The sequence below is a fragment of the Drosophila subpulchrella genome, unplaced genomic scaffold, assembly GCF_014743375.2.
Source record: "Drosophila subpulchrella strain 33 F10 #4 breed RU33 unplaced genomic scaffold, RU_Dsub_v1.1 Primary Assembly Seq25, whole genome shotgun sequence".
NCBI lineage: Eukaryota > Metazoa > Arthropoda > Insecta > Diptera > Drosophilidae > Drosophila > Drosophila subpulchrella.
Window position 1 is genome coordinate 622,152 of NW_023665555.1, and position 15,211 is coordinate 637,362.

Below are 15,211 nucleotides of genomic sequence, written 5' to 3' on the forward strand. Positions count from 1 at the left end.
GTTAATGTTATCTGGTAATGATATGTCTTTTTACACAAAAACAACGATAACAATTTAAATTCTTGAATAAAATAAGTTCGTCACCATACCGTACAAAAAGTTAGTCACGATACATTACAAGGTAGACTTGGCGCAAAAAAAGAACGCCAAGTACCGAAAACTGTTGATAAAGATCTCATTTGTACGTGCATATATTTACCTGATTTTATTTTCCAGTCATCTTCGCTCTGGCACTGCTGAAACACAAAAAAATTCAATAGGTTTGCTAATTTGCGCACCACATTTTTAGTGAAAACAAGGAAGAACGCTGTAGTCGAGTACCTCGACTATTAAATGCCCGTTACTCAGCTAAAGAAGCAAAGGGAAATGGAGATATGCAAGCAGCAAAGCGAGATTGAAATGCGCCACCTACCGGCGGTAGACAGATTTAAGTGTTATGGGCGTTACAGTGGGCGTGGCAAATATTTTTTTGGGTCAATCGATAGGTATTGACGAGAGCAACACATTCAGTTAAAATTTCTCTAGCATCAATACTGAAGGAGCCACAGTCTTGGGCGGTTTGTGGGCGTTGGAGTGGGCGTGGCACTCTGCTGAAACAAACTTGCGCTACGTAAGAAGCTCAGGAATCTCCACGCCAAATCTCAGTAGCCTAGCTCTTATAGTTTCCGAGATCTCAGCGTTCATCCGGACAGACGGACATGGCTAGATCGACTCGGCTAGTGATCCTGATCAAGAATATATATACTTTATGGGATCGGAAACGCTTTCTTCTGCCTGTTACATACTTTCCGACGAATCTAGTATACCCTTTTACTTTACGAGTAACGGGTATAACAATTCAGATAGAGTCGTACAATGTTTCGAAAGCATTTAGATAATGGAATATAGTGAATCTCACGACCGTAGAACTAAAGCACATAGAAAATCTATTTTTAAGTTTTTTAAGCCTTTCCTATAAATAGATATTTTTTTTGGCCGTTCAATTTGCTAGATTTCTGATAAATTTACCTTAGTTATAAACACCGTCCGCACTGTGAGCAAAGCCACCCTTATTTTACTTACTATATGTGTAACTCTACTTGTTCTTAAAAGCAGAATGAAAATATTGCAACTAAATGTCTTTATAGTACAAAGCACATTGGTGTTATTTTTTTTGCCGCGTTTCCGTTCCGAGTACAAATGAAAGAGTGGCTTAATTAAGAGCTGAGTCTTCATCGGAGGTATTCCGAACATGTATGAAATATTTTCTGGTGCGTGTTAAAGAATTAAACCAAATATCGTGAATGTACAAATTAAAATAGAAGTCCAGCAAGTAAAATATAAAATTTGGTATGAAACTGAAAGAAAATAAAAATATACAAGGAAGAACTTTATAGTCGAGTACCTCGACTATCAGATACCCGTTACTCATCCAAAGGCATCCAAGGGAGATGGAGATATGCAAGCAGCAAAGCGAGATTGAAATGCGCCACCTACCCGTGATCTCAATATATGGTTATGTGAGCGGTAGTCAAATTTAAGCGTTATGGGCGTTAGAGTGGGCGTAGCAAACTTTTTTTTGGGTCGATCGATAGGTATTGACGAGACTAATACATATCAGTTAAAAATTTTTCCTAGCATACAAATTGTGGGCGCCACAGGATTAGGCGGTTTGTGGGCGCTAGAGTGGGCGTAGCATACTCGCGTAACAAACTTGCGCTGCGTACAAGGCTACGGAATCTAAATCTGAAATCCCAATTCTCTACCTGTGATAGTTTCCGAGATATCCACGTTCATATGCACGATTTTTTTAAGTTTGTGGGCGGTTTGTGGGCGTTAAAGTGTATGTATGTGTAGGTATTGATGACATGACAATACATTTCAGCTAAAGTTTTTATTCTAGCATCAAGCCACAGTTTTGGGCGGTTAGAGTGGGCGTGGCACCCTGCTGAATTAAACTTGCACTGCGCATGAAGCTCAGGAATATGCATGCCAAATCCCAATAGCCTAGTTCTTATAGTTTCCGAGATCTCAGCGTTCATACGGACAGTCGGACATGATCGATTCAGCAAGTGATCCTGATCAAGAATATATATATTTTATGGGGAAACGCTTCCTTCTGCCTGTTACATACTTTCCGACGAATCTAGTATATTCTTTTACTCTACGAGTAACGGGTATAAAAATGTCGTATTGTTAAGTGGGTTCAGGTGTACCCTTAATACAAAAGCGAACGCAAAGGCGATTGTCTTGACTATTATGTACCCGTTACTCAGCTAACCAGCTTAACTTATTAATTATTGGTCCGATGTTATTAACTTTTTGCCCGTCGATAGATATTGACAAATAAAATAATATGAAATGTACACTGAAAAATGTTTTGCTGATTGTGGGCGTTAAAGTAGGTGTGGCAAACCTAATAAATTTCAGTTGAAAATTGTATTCTAGCAACCAAACTGTGTGCTCCACCGTTGTGGTCGGTTTGTGTGCGTTAGGGTGGCCGTGGCACATTCGGATCACAAATTTGGGCTGAATCAGAAGTTAAGAAATGTCAATAAGAAATCTCAACCCACTAGCTCTTATCGTTTCTGAGATCACAATGTTAGCACGGACAGACGGACAGACGGACTGACGGAAGTTCTGTCAGACTAACCAGATCGACTCGACTACTGATCCTGATCAAAAATCGCTATACTTTTCTCTACTTCTTACATTCTTTTCCCAGAATAGCTTTGGCAAGCAAAAGTTTATTTGCCCTTGCAGCCTTGGTTTGTTGGTTTGTCAACTTATTTTTGTTGTATATGTATGTACGTATAGAAACACACTTGGAACTGCAGTATAAACATAAATTATTATACAAACATACAAATGAAAAAACGTACTGTATTGAAAAAAAACTTCTTTGTTGCAACCGGGAGTAAAACCCCTTGCCTGGCAGTTTGCGTTCAAAGCACTGTACAAAGTCTGTTTACACTTTGTTTTCTTGGGTTCTAGGCTTATAATCTTATTTTGCCATTCATTTTAATCAAAACAAGGAAGAACGCTATAGTCGAGTACCTCGGCTATAATCCGTTACTCAGCTAAAGGGACCAAAGGAAAATGGAGATATGCAAGCAGCAAAGCGAGATTGAAATGCGCCACCTATCGGCGGTAGACAGATTTAAGCGTTATGGGCGTTAGAGTGGGCGTGGCAAACTTTTTTTTGGACCAATCGATAGGTATTGACGAGACCAATACATTTCAGTTAAAATTTTTTATCTAGCATGCAAATTGTGGGCGCCACAGGATTGGACGGTTTGTGGGCGTTAAAGTGGGCGTGGCATATTCGCATAACAAACTTGCGCTGCGTACAAGGTTACGGAGTCTTTATCTGAGATCCCAATTCTATATCTTTGATAGTTTTCGAGATATCCACGTTCACATTAACGATTTTTTGAAGTTTGTGGGCAGTTTGTGAGCTTTAAAGTGGGCGTGGCAGACTTTTTTTTGCATTTAACATTATAATATTCACATGTGCACTGACAAATTTAAACCAACTTTGAATATTTTTCAGCTAACTATGAATGATTTCAGCGTACATAGGATAATTGGACGCGGGGGTTTCGGAGAAGTGTATGGATGCCGAAAAGCAGACACTGGAAAAATGTATGCCATGAAATGCCTAGACAAAAAGAGGATTAAAATGAAGCAAGGAGAAATGCTAGCATTAAATGAAAGAAACATGTTGCAAGCAGTCAGCACTGGAGTGAGATTACTTATATATATATATTTTATTGCATATATTTAATTACATTACCTTCTTTAGGTTGATTGTCCGTTTATAGTTTGCATGACTTATGCCTTTCATACACCAGATAAACTTTGTTTTATATTAGACTTAATGAACGGCGGAGACCTGCATTACCATTTATCTCAGCATGGAATTTTCAGTGAAGACGAAATGAAATTTTATGCAGCTGAGGTAAGCATTGTTAATAAAAATTTGATGGTAACTTAAACAATTTGAAATATTAGGTGATTTTGGGCCTAGAGCACATGCATAAACGTTTTATTGTGTACCGTGATTTAAAACCCGCTAATATATTGCTCGATGAAAATGGACACATACGAATTTCTGATTTGGGATTGGCTTGTGACTTTTCAAGAAAGAAACCGCATGCATCAGTTGGAACCCATGGATATATGGCCCCAGAAGTATTATCTAAAGGAACATCGTACGATTCTTGTGCTGATTGGTTCAGTTTCGGCTGCATGCTATATAAATTGCTTAAAGGTCATTCTCCATTTCGACAGCATAAAACGAAGGATAAGCACGAAATAGACAAAATGACTTTAACTATGGTATGTTTTTAAATTTTAATAAAAAATATATTCAACAAAATCTTATTATACCCGTTACTCGTAGAGTGGAACATTTGAATGGATTTCCTAGGAAAAAAAAACAAAAACTTGCTATAAATTTTTAGTTGCAAACTCGAAAAACTATGAAAAATTTGTGCGATCGACTGCGGGACTGCCGCAAAGGTTGGTCAGGTCAGGTTGTCGCTCGTCCTTAGGCTCGTTGCGTCGACTCCGTTCTCGACGCCTTAGATCCTTCAGGATGGCAGCGGCCCTGTTGACTACCGCGTCCCACTTGCATTGGTTTTCCAGCATGCAGCTGATCACGTTGTCCGCTGTTAGGTTACGCTCAGTTATTGTTTCAGCTTCGGCTCGGTTCCTAGCGTATAGGGGGCAGATGAATAACGCGTGCTCCGCGTCTACGGTGCTTCCTGCGCCGCAGTGGCCGCAGCAGGGGTTTGGCTCATGCTTAAACCTATGCAGGTATTCTTTAAAGCATCCGTGCCCGGAGATCATCTGCGTGAAGTAGAAGTCTACCTGTCCGTGCCTTCTATGCAGCCAAGGTGTTAGACTGAGGGTTAGCCTGTGCGACCACCGTCCTGTGGTCGCATTGTTCCACCTCCTTTGCCATGCCTCGATCGTGCAACTGCGCTGGGTCCCGCTTCTTGTGCTCCCCCTTCTTCGTTCTGCCGCCAAGAGGTCTATCGGTATGGTACCAGCTACCACTAGCGCGGCTTCCTCAGATACCGTGCAGAAGCTGCTTTTGATGCGTAGTGCGCAGCGTCTGTAGACAGCTTTGCACTGGCGGCTGTATGTCGTGGTCTTCATAGCTTCGGCCCATATGGGCGCGGCGTACAGTATAGTAGAGGTCAGCACCGTGACTATGATCCTTCTGCTGTGCTGCTTTGGTCCTCGGGTATTGGCCATCATCCTTGAGATGGTTGCAGTCGATCTAGATGCTTTGGTTGCTGCATACGCAAGGTGTGTCTTGAATGATAGCCTGTGATCGATCAGTACTCCAAGGTACTTGATTGAGGCACTAGTTTCTATCGGAGTTGATCCGACTCGTATTGTTGCCTCCTCCACAGTCTTCCTGCTGCTTATGAGCACTGCCTCCGTTTTGTGCTCGGCAACTGCGAGCCAGCACATAAGGATGTCTATAGAGAAGCTGCATCTATCCGTGACCACTTCGAGAGTTTGCGCTACCGTTACCAGCGCTGTGTCGTCCGCAAAGCCCACAACAGTACATCCTTCGGGTAATACCTGCCTTAGGATCCCGTCATACATGGCGTTAGATAGTATCGGGCCCAGGACTGAGACTTGAGGTACTCCTCCTGTCACCTGGTACTCATGCTCGTCGACGTCAGAGGAATATGTGAGCACTCTGTCCTTGAAGTAGGCCAAAATATGAAGTGTGACCTGTTTGCATACAATACATAATTTGCACGCCAAAAAGGCGTTTAATTTCTATAGGCAATTTCTCCAAATGTCTACATCTCGCTCGTTCGCACTGCTCTCCGCTCTCCCTCTATCTCTCCCTTAAGTATCCGGTCCGCAATATATGTATGTAAGATATTATTGGATACGGTTTATTTATATTATTTAGCGGTGCACAGGTAATGACAAGAACAATTGGCTTTTATTAAACTGCTGGATAAATGCTGCTGCATTCTGCTGATTTTCCACACACGTTCGGCTGCTTCAATTCTCTCCTGCTTACTTGGCTGTTCGGCTGCTACTTCTACTTCTTCTGCTCCTTCTGCTGTTACTCTGCTGTACGACTTCTGCTGCTGTTACTCTGCTGTTCGACTTCTGCTGCTGTTAACCAGTGTGCCTTTAGTAGATCTGCTTGCCTACTCTCTGTTACATTCGGTCATCCTGATCAGTCATCAGTCCCTGATGACCACGCCTTCTCGTTGTTTACAGCAAAACTCAATATTCCCTCGACGTCTGCTGCTTTTCGTACATTATAGCGTTCCCCTCTTTTAACTTCTGTTATTTTGTATGAACGAAGCTACGAATTGCGTTCTAGGGATGGCGACGAGATCCCCAACTTTGTATCCGTACTCGCATTTTCGCTTTTTATCAAATTGTTCCTTATATTTTTTCTGGGCCTGCTGAATATTATCTTTTGCTTCTTGACGCATCTTCTTTCTTTCGTCATTAAAGTTATCAACCATCTCATTTTCTATTAGTTGAAGTATATCGCTATATGGTCTACAACGCATTTTTATCCCGATCAGCAGCTCAAATGGAGAACGCTTTTTAGATTCATGAACTGTGCCATTGAGAGCCATCTGAACTCGAGGTACAAACTTATACCATCTTCCAGGTTCCTCCGACGACAACTTTGAAATAAGGCTCAGGATGGATCGGTTTACACGTTCTATTTGCCTCTTGGAACTCCTGTGGTGCCCCAAACGTGTTCGATGTTTTCTTCCTTCAAAAATTCCTCAAAGCTAGACGACGTAAATGCTGCTCCGCGATCGCTTACTATACGAGCAAGATTACCAAAGATATCCGACCATTCCCGTAACTTCTTGAGGACTTCGTCTGTCAACCATCGCGTAGATGTACTTGTAGTGCTTTGAAGTAGCATCCATTGGTCCCAGATGGTCTACGTGTATAGTATGATAGTGTCGATTTGATGCAAAAATCTTTCTTTTTTGCCGAGCTTTTTGTTGTAGATTATACATTTCATACAGTTTCCTATGACCTTCAGTACCTTCCATTCTAGATGTGGGATCCAATAACTGTGCTGTATGGCATGCATTGTTTTTTGTACGGCAAAGTGGCCTGCGTTGTGTGCCTCTGTTATTATCTCTCTCTCCAGCGACTTCGGTATTGCTAACAGATCCGTTCCCTGCACAACCTTGCACACTAGACCAGCCTTTAATTTAAAGTTGTCATATGGTTTACTTTTCAGGATTTTGGAGACTGCTTTGATCATCGTATCCTCCTGCTGGGCTTTCTTGATTCTTTCTTGATTAATTGGGTATCGACTCAGGCAATCCACGTGCTTCAGCCGTGTTCCACCTCAAAACTGTAGTCCTGCAGGTACAGTACCCATTGGGCAACCTCTCGCGGAACGTCCTTTTTGCTTAACGTTTGTTTAAAAGCGGCGCAATCAGTTACAAGCTTGAAGTTGGTACCGAGTATGTACTGACATGCGAGAAAAATAGCTTTGTCTTCTTGTATATAGCATTGCTGTCGTGCTTCGGAGTCCGAGGTTTTCTTGCTCCAGAATAAGACCGGATGCAATTGCCCTTCATGCCACTGTAACAGCGTAGCTGCAAACCCATCCTTCGACGCGTCGGTGTGTATCTCGGTTTTTGCATCCCTGCGGTAGAGTCTTAGCACCGGCTCGCTCACCAATGCTTCCTTTAATTTGTCGACCGCTTGCTGCTCGTCCAGACCCATTTTAAATTTAACGTATTTCCGCAGAAAATTCGTTAATGGTTTTGCGATCAGTGAATAGTTTTTATAAACTTACGGAAAAACCCAGTTAATCCCAAAAACGACTGCACCGCCTTGATGTTTTGCGGCATTGGAAACTTTTTGATGGCTTTGGTTTTTTCCGGTCCAGGCTTAATTTCTCCTCCTCCAACTTGATGTCCCAAAAATGTTATTGGGGACTGCAGGAATCGGCATTTCTTCCACTTCATCTTTAGCCCGTATTCAGCTGCTGCATCTAAAACCTTCTTTAGCTTTCCCAGGCATTCGTCGGCAGTTTCGGCGGGTATAACAATGTCCTCCATGTAAAGATCCAGAATGTTTTCATTTATGAGGTTTTGAAATACATGACCTATGAAGCGGATGAAGACTGCTGGCGAACTGCAAAAACCGAAAGGCGCTCGATTGAATTCAAAGAGGCCGTCCTTCGTTATGAACGCTGTATACTTCTTACTGCTTTCTTCGACTGGAACGTGAAAAAAACCATTTTCCAAGTCCATTATGGTGAAAATTATTGCATTTTCCAGTTTTTTTCTTTTAACACCATCTTGTTGCGCCCATCTTTTTTCTTGACGATGACTGTGCGGCTGGCGAAATTTGAGGATGAGCGACGTATTATTCCAGCGTTCACCCATATATCTATCTGCTGTTTAACTACATCAGCTTCGCTAATAGCCATTCTGCTTGGAGCATGTCGAAACGGCGTTATGTTCTCATCCGGTAAAATTTTCAGAAAATTCTTCAATCATCGATTGGACGGTATCTCTGTACTGTTAGGGGACAACTATATCAGTATTTGCTTCAACCACATTGTAGATACTTAACTGATTCGTGTTCACAGTTTCCTCCTCATTCAGAGGAGATAACTGATAAGAATTTGGATATAAAGTCATATCCCAGCAGCAAATCGCATCCGATGGCATGATTGGCCACCACAAGAAGCTTGTGTGCCAGACACATTCCGTCGATCTCCACTTCTGCCATAAACTGACCAGCGGAGCGTGTGATGTTGTTTCCAAGTCCTCTTAAAGTTGCACAGCTTGGCTGCAAGAAGACGCTACCCATTTTCTCAAACACGGACATTTTTAATAGGGTAACATCTGTCTATAAACCCCTTGAATTGCACATCATTGATTTTGAGAGACTTAAGGCGTTTTTCCTCGTATGCTACGTTTCCGGCAGCCGTACCAGGGCAATCTTTCGACATGTGACCACTCTGATTGCAGCGGAAGCACTTTAAAGCAGCTCGGCAATCCCTGCGTAGATGTTCTTGGGATCGACAATTGTAGCAGTGCTGTTTCCTCACACAGCTGTTTTGCTCGGGCTTCCTTGCGAGCGGCTGTTATTCTTTCTTCTTCACCATCAGATTCTCATCGATCTGACGCGTTCGTTCGTAGATTTCGTATTTCTCTTTTAGCTGCTTGTAAGAACTGCATCCTTACAGGGTGTACTTGTAATCCGTCGACAATGTACCGAATTACCGACTCCGTGTCCAATGTCCCACGAGCAGCGATGCGTTTCATCTGTAGCATGTATTCGTGAAAGCTTTCATTGTTTGCTTTCACTCGCACAGACAGCTGATTGTGAATTTGGGCACTGCATAAACGATCGCCCTCGAATTCCGTTATAAGTTGGTGACGCAGCTGGCTGTACTCGTACACTTCTGTAGACTCCAGAAAAAGAGCGGCTGTACATGTCATTTTGGCACGAGCTTGTACGTATTTCTGTTTGTCGTTAAGCCCATATGCTTCAGCGTTTAATTCCAAGTTATTAAACCACTCCTGCAATGACATATTTTCTCCACTGAACTCAGGAATTATTTTGGCAAAATTTTCCACTACCAGCTTCGCATCATTATACCCGTTACTCGTAGAGTAAAAGGGTATACTAGATTCGTCGGAAAGTATGTAACAGGCAGAAGGAAGCGTTTCCGACCCCATAAAGTATATATATTCTTGATCAGGATCACTAGCCGAGTCGATCTAGCCATGTCCGTCTGTCCGTCTGTCTGTCCGGATGAACGCTGAGATCTTGGAAACTATGAGAGCTAGGCTATTGAGATTTGGCGTGCAGATTCCTGAGCTTCTTACGCAGCGCAAGTTTGTTTCAGTAGAGTGCCACGCCCACTTTTACGCCCACAAACCGCCCAAAACTGTTGCTCCTACAGTTTTGATGCTAGAATAAAAATTTTAACTGAAATGTATTGTTCTCATCAATACCTATCGATTGACTTAAAAAAAAGTTTGCCACGCCCACTTTATCGCCCACAAACCGCCCCCAAACTTCAAAAAATCGTAAATATGAACGTGGATATCTCGGAAACTATCAAAGATATAGAATCAGGATTTCAGATTTAGATTCCGAACCTTTGTACGCAGCGCAATTTTGATACGCGAGTATGCCACGCCCACTCTAACGCCCACAAACCGCCCAAGCCTGTGGCGCCCACAATTTTCATGCTAGATACAAAATTTTAACTGAACTGTATCGGTCTCGTCAATACCTATCGATTGACCAAAAAAAAAATTTTCCACGCCCACCCTAACGCCCATAACGCTTAAATCTGTCTACCACCGGTAGGTGGCGCATTTCAGTCTCGCTTTGCTGCTTGCATATCTCCATTTCCCTTTGGTCCCTTTAGCTGAGTAACGGGTATCTGATAGTCGAGGTACTCGACTATAGCGTTCTTCCTTGTTTTTGTCTCGCTTTATCGGCTAACTGTTTCTGAGACATGCGGCTTGCGCATTTTCTCACTTTTCACTGGCAATTCGCGACTGGTTGAGCCCCAAATGTGAGATATTATTGGATACGGTTTATTAATATTATTTCGCGGTGCACAGGTAATGGCAAGAACAATTGGCTTCTATTAAACTGATGGATAAATGCTTCTGCTTTCTGCTGATTTACCACACACGTTCGGCTGCTTCAATTCTCTCCTGCTTACTCGGCTGTTCGGCTGCTACTTCTACTTCTTCTGCTCCTTCTGCTGTTACTCTGCTGTATGACTTCTGCTGCTGTTACTCTGCTGTTCGACTTCTGCTGCTGTTAACCAGTGTGCCTTTAGTAGATCTGCTTGCCTACTCTCTGTTACATGTATTTCAAATACGTTATTTGTGCGCGAAAATAATCCAGTTTTTTATACACACAATTGCACACTTAAAACAATTCCAGTGACATAGAAAATATATTCCAGTAGTACTATTCAGCCCATATATATACCAAATATATTTTTAATTAAAATATAGCCCAGATACAGTAAAAATTCCCGATTTTTTTCTAAAAATTAAATACAATACCCAATATCCGCAAATTTACTCTAGTAAAAACGTCTGCAATTAAATTGTGCTGGGGACACGGGGCTCACAATAAATGTTCGTTTCAAACAAACAAAAATAAAGTCAGAAAACTTTACAAAATTCCGAACATTTCATATAATTAAGAATTATTGATTTTGCCTATCCGCGCACTGTGTGCCCGTATATTCTTACGGACTTCGATTGGTTCCTAAATTTCAATTTGTTTTTAGCTCGATTCCATTGCCTTACTTCTAAATTAAATTTACAAATTATTTTCCTTCATGGCTTTATCAGTAAAATCCGCCCCAAACCAATTTATTGCTACAGTGGACTGTCTGAACCTGTTTGAGGCCAGTGTAAACATTCCGGGTGCCTGCACGCTAGCCTTATCCACCTGTGCCTCATGCTCCAGTAACTCCGTTAAAAGATTCCGCCGATCAACACAGAGGTTTTCTCGGACGATTGGACCCTATCCTGGGTCCGTGCGCAGAAGCCGAAAATGAGAAGTCGATGATTAACGGCACCAGGAGCCCTATATAAGCGGACCAGCGCAGGAAGCTGGATCAGACATCGAGAATCAGAACGCGAGTGAACAACAAGCAAGTCAAAGTGAAGGAGATACAGTCGTGAAAGTCATTAAGGAGCAAGATCGCTACGTCGAGACATTCGGGACAGCATAAGTCTCCGAGTTCAGACACAGGTAGCTGAGGTCCTTAAGGGAAAATACACGGCTAAGTTGAGTGAAGACTCGTCAGACGGTTGCCCGAAGGAATTAAGCACTCGTAGCACCGACGTAACCTGTCGATCCTGACGTGGAGTCAACTGGTTGTGGCGCCCGATGGTTGTCTGAGGCGCTTCAGTTACGAACTCAACAGTTTTGAGGAGAGGCTACACAGAGAGAATTCTGACGTTTTAATCTGAGTTCAGAATGTTCCTAATAAGAGAACGAAATTTTCGAATACAAAAATGTTAGCATTGTGCTTAAATCAAGATGAATTGGAGGTATTTGCATTGTATACCTCAACAACTAAACTATTAGTCCAGTGAGTAGTGCATACTTATTGAAAAGTTTTTAAATAAACTCAATTTAACTTTTCTCTTCTCAACATTTCGTTCTAATATTGAGACAATTGATACAAAAATGTACTTATACTGTTTTTAAGAACGAATGTTCTCAACTGAAGAACAATGTACTTAAATATTTCCCTCTGTGTAGGGTGGAACGTTCGTATTTCACTCGGCGTTCGCTATAGAGACTGCTGGCGTAAGCCGGGCGAGTTTCGTAACGACTATTGGGTTGCTTATTCCGCTTTGGATGGCAGACGTTCCCGAGGTATGATTCCCTACCAATACCGAGTCTTCCAAAAGATCCATCATATACCTACATATCCACAATTACTGCTCCAATTGTTTGGCCCACAATCATTCGGTGACTTGGTAGTTGGTAGGCCTTAACAGTTCCCTATGCTTCTCCAGAAATACGTGAGAGAACGCTATAGTCGACGGCCTCGATTATCAGATACCAGTTACTCACATAAGGGGAGTGTGAGGGAGATATATATAGGCATAGCCTATTGCATTTTCATTTCTTTAAAAACTTCAAAAAAGTGTGCGATAGACAGGTTTTATAGTGAATGTTTGTGGGTGTTAGAGTGGGCGTGGCACCCTATTGAAAAAAACTTAGGAATTTTGGCGCTGAATTTTGGCAATGCCAAATTTGGAAGTCGAGCTCCGTCCGTCCGTCTGTCCGTCTGTCCGTATGAACGCTGAGATCTCGGAAACTATAAGAGCTAGTACGTTGGCATGTAGATTTTTGGGCCTCCTGCGCAGCGCTAGTTTGTCTCAGCAGGGTGGCACGCCTACTCTAACGCCCACAATCGACTATACAACTAAAACTCGTTTAGTAACCACATTTCTTTATAATTTTGAACAATTTAAATAATGTTTTGTTCTTATTATCAATACCCATCTACATTCCAAAAATTATTGAGATCGGACCATTCATTAAAAAGTTATAACAAAGTAATAGTCATTATTTTCCAAATTCAATTAAGATTGCACCACCTCATGCTGAAAGTCATCTGGTCTCACTTTTAAGCCACCAAGCCTCTAGGGGCTATGGGCTAGTTGGTGTTATGTGCTAGGTGGCGCTAGGTAACGCTAGGTGGCGCAAGGTAGCGCTTGGTGTGGCTAGCCACAAGCAAGCATATCCCAATCAAACCCTCTTGCACTCTCTTTAGCTGTGTAACGGGTTTTTGATCGTAGATGGCATCGACGTTCTCTATCGTTTTTGACTTGATTACTATAGAAAGCTCTTCCAATTTATTGCTATCATCTATATCTTTTATGTGTTCTTGTAATTTATTTGCCTTATTATTTCATTTAAATTCTCCAGCCTAAAATGTAATTCTTCGTCTTGAATCGGAATCTGGCCATATTCTGGTTGGTCATTCAATCGGCGGATGCTCATGAATTTTGGCTTATCTGGAATCAGTTTTAATTAATTATGTAAATGTAATTCTTCGTCTTGAATCGGAATCTGGCCAGATTCTGGTTGGTATTTAATCGGCGGATGCTCAAGAATTTTGGCTTTTCTGGACTCAGTTTTAATTAGTTATATATTAGGCACCCAAAAAATCTAAAATAAATTATTGATCCACAGAACAATGTTGTAAGCGGATTATTAGTATTGTTTAGATCAGAAAGATTAGATTCACTTATAACAGAAAAATGGCAAAAGAGATTGAATTCGAGTAAAGTTTAAATTTATATATCAACTCAAAGCGGTTTTTTTGTAGCTCCAACGATATTTTAAGATTAACTTTCAGCTAAATCAAGTTGCACACAGAAAATGATTCGCATTTCTCACAGCACATCATCAGTGGTCTTGATTTTATTAGTTTTCCACCTGAAATAGATTTATTCGCCCATTTTCTTTGTTCCATTAAACGCTTTTTTTAAATTTCCATTTTTTAAATAAAAAGCAACTATTACCTGTATTGTAAAATGGTAAGTGAATGTGGTTTGTTAGTAGTGGTTATAATTAATGGCTGTGACTTTTTCCATGTTCCCCAGAGACAGCAAGATGTGGACACCAAATAGAATAGAACATAGAACAAAATAGTTTTACTAATAATGTAGGATACAGGTGTGAAGAATAGCCGTGAACCTTTTTGTTAAAATATAGGAACTCAATATCAATTTGAGAACAAGGAAGAACGCTATGGTCGAGTACCTCGACAATCAAATACCCGTTACTCAGCTTGAGGTACCTAAGGGAACTGGAGATATGCAAGCAGCATAGCGAGATTAATATGCGCCACCTACCCGCGATCTCAATATATATATATATTTAAGCGTTATGGGCGTTAAAGTGGGCGTGGCAAACTTTTTTTTTGGGTCAATCGATAGGTATTGACGAGACTAATACATTTCAGTTAAAATTTTTATTCTAGCATCAAAACTGTTGGAGCCACCGATTTGGGCGGTTTGTGGGCGTTAGAGTCAATCGATGGGTATTGACGAGACTAATAAATTTCAGTTTACATTTTTTTCTAGCATGAAAATTAACTAATACATTTCAGTTAAAATTTTTATTTTTGCATTAAAACTGTTGGAGCCACCGTTTTGGGCGGTTTATGGGCGTTAGAAGTATGTGTGCACTTTTTAATTTGCTTTTATTTTCTCTAAAGATAACGGTACAGCTTTTGTAAGTACGCAGTTTTGTGTTCTTATCTTTTATGAACATCTTTTAATTCAAGGGTCCTCTTTGGGCCTCATTCATTGTACCGTTTTTAATAACATGTGCTGAAACTTGTGTTTTTTATAGGAAATAAGTATATGTGCAAATTGAGATTATTATGTTATTGATTGCGAGTAAGCTAAGAAGTGTGATCTAAAAATATTTTTTAATCAGCGGAACGTAAGTAAAATAGACTGTTTATTCTTGTAGAATAAAATAATTAATATAAAGTTTGATTTTACGGTAGGATGCCACGTGGTTTACATTTGTCAGAGGATGATCGCGGCATGATCAAATGACTGGAATTTTGGTCGGAGGAGTTTAAAAAAGTTATATTTTCGGACGAAAAAATATTTAATTTGGACGGTCCTGACTCCTGTCAAAAGTACTGACACGACAATAG

The 15,211-nt window shown here is 41.1% G+C and overlaps 1 protein-coding gene across 6 annotated transcripts in view; it reads left to right on the plus strand.

The window, feature by feature from the left end:
- Positions 1–15,211, plus strand: part of LOC119559595 (G protein-coupled receptor kinase 1) — a 468,201-nt gene that overhangs the window by 309,749 nt on the left and 143,241 nt on the right. For all 6 annotated transcript variants that reach the window (XM_037872611.1, XM_037872614.1, XM_037872609.1 and 3 more), the window contains 3 exons: positions 3,533–3,724; positions 3,785–3,940; positions 3,994–4,320. In XM_037872611.1, the coding sequence (XP_037728539.1) occupies positions 3,533–3,724; positions 3,785–3,940; positions 3,994–4,320 (675 nt within the window). The remainder of the gene's footprint in view (positions 1–3,532; positions 3,725–3,784; positions 3,941–3,993; positions 4,321–15,211) is intronic.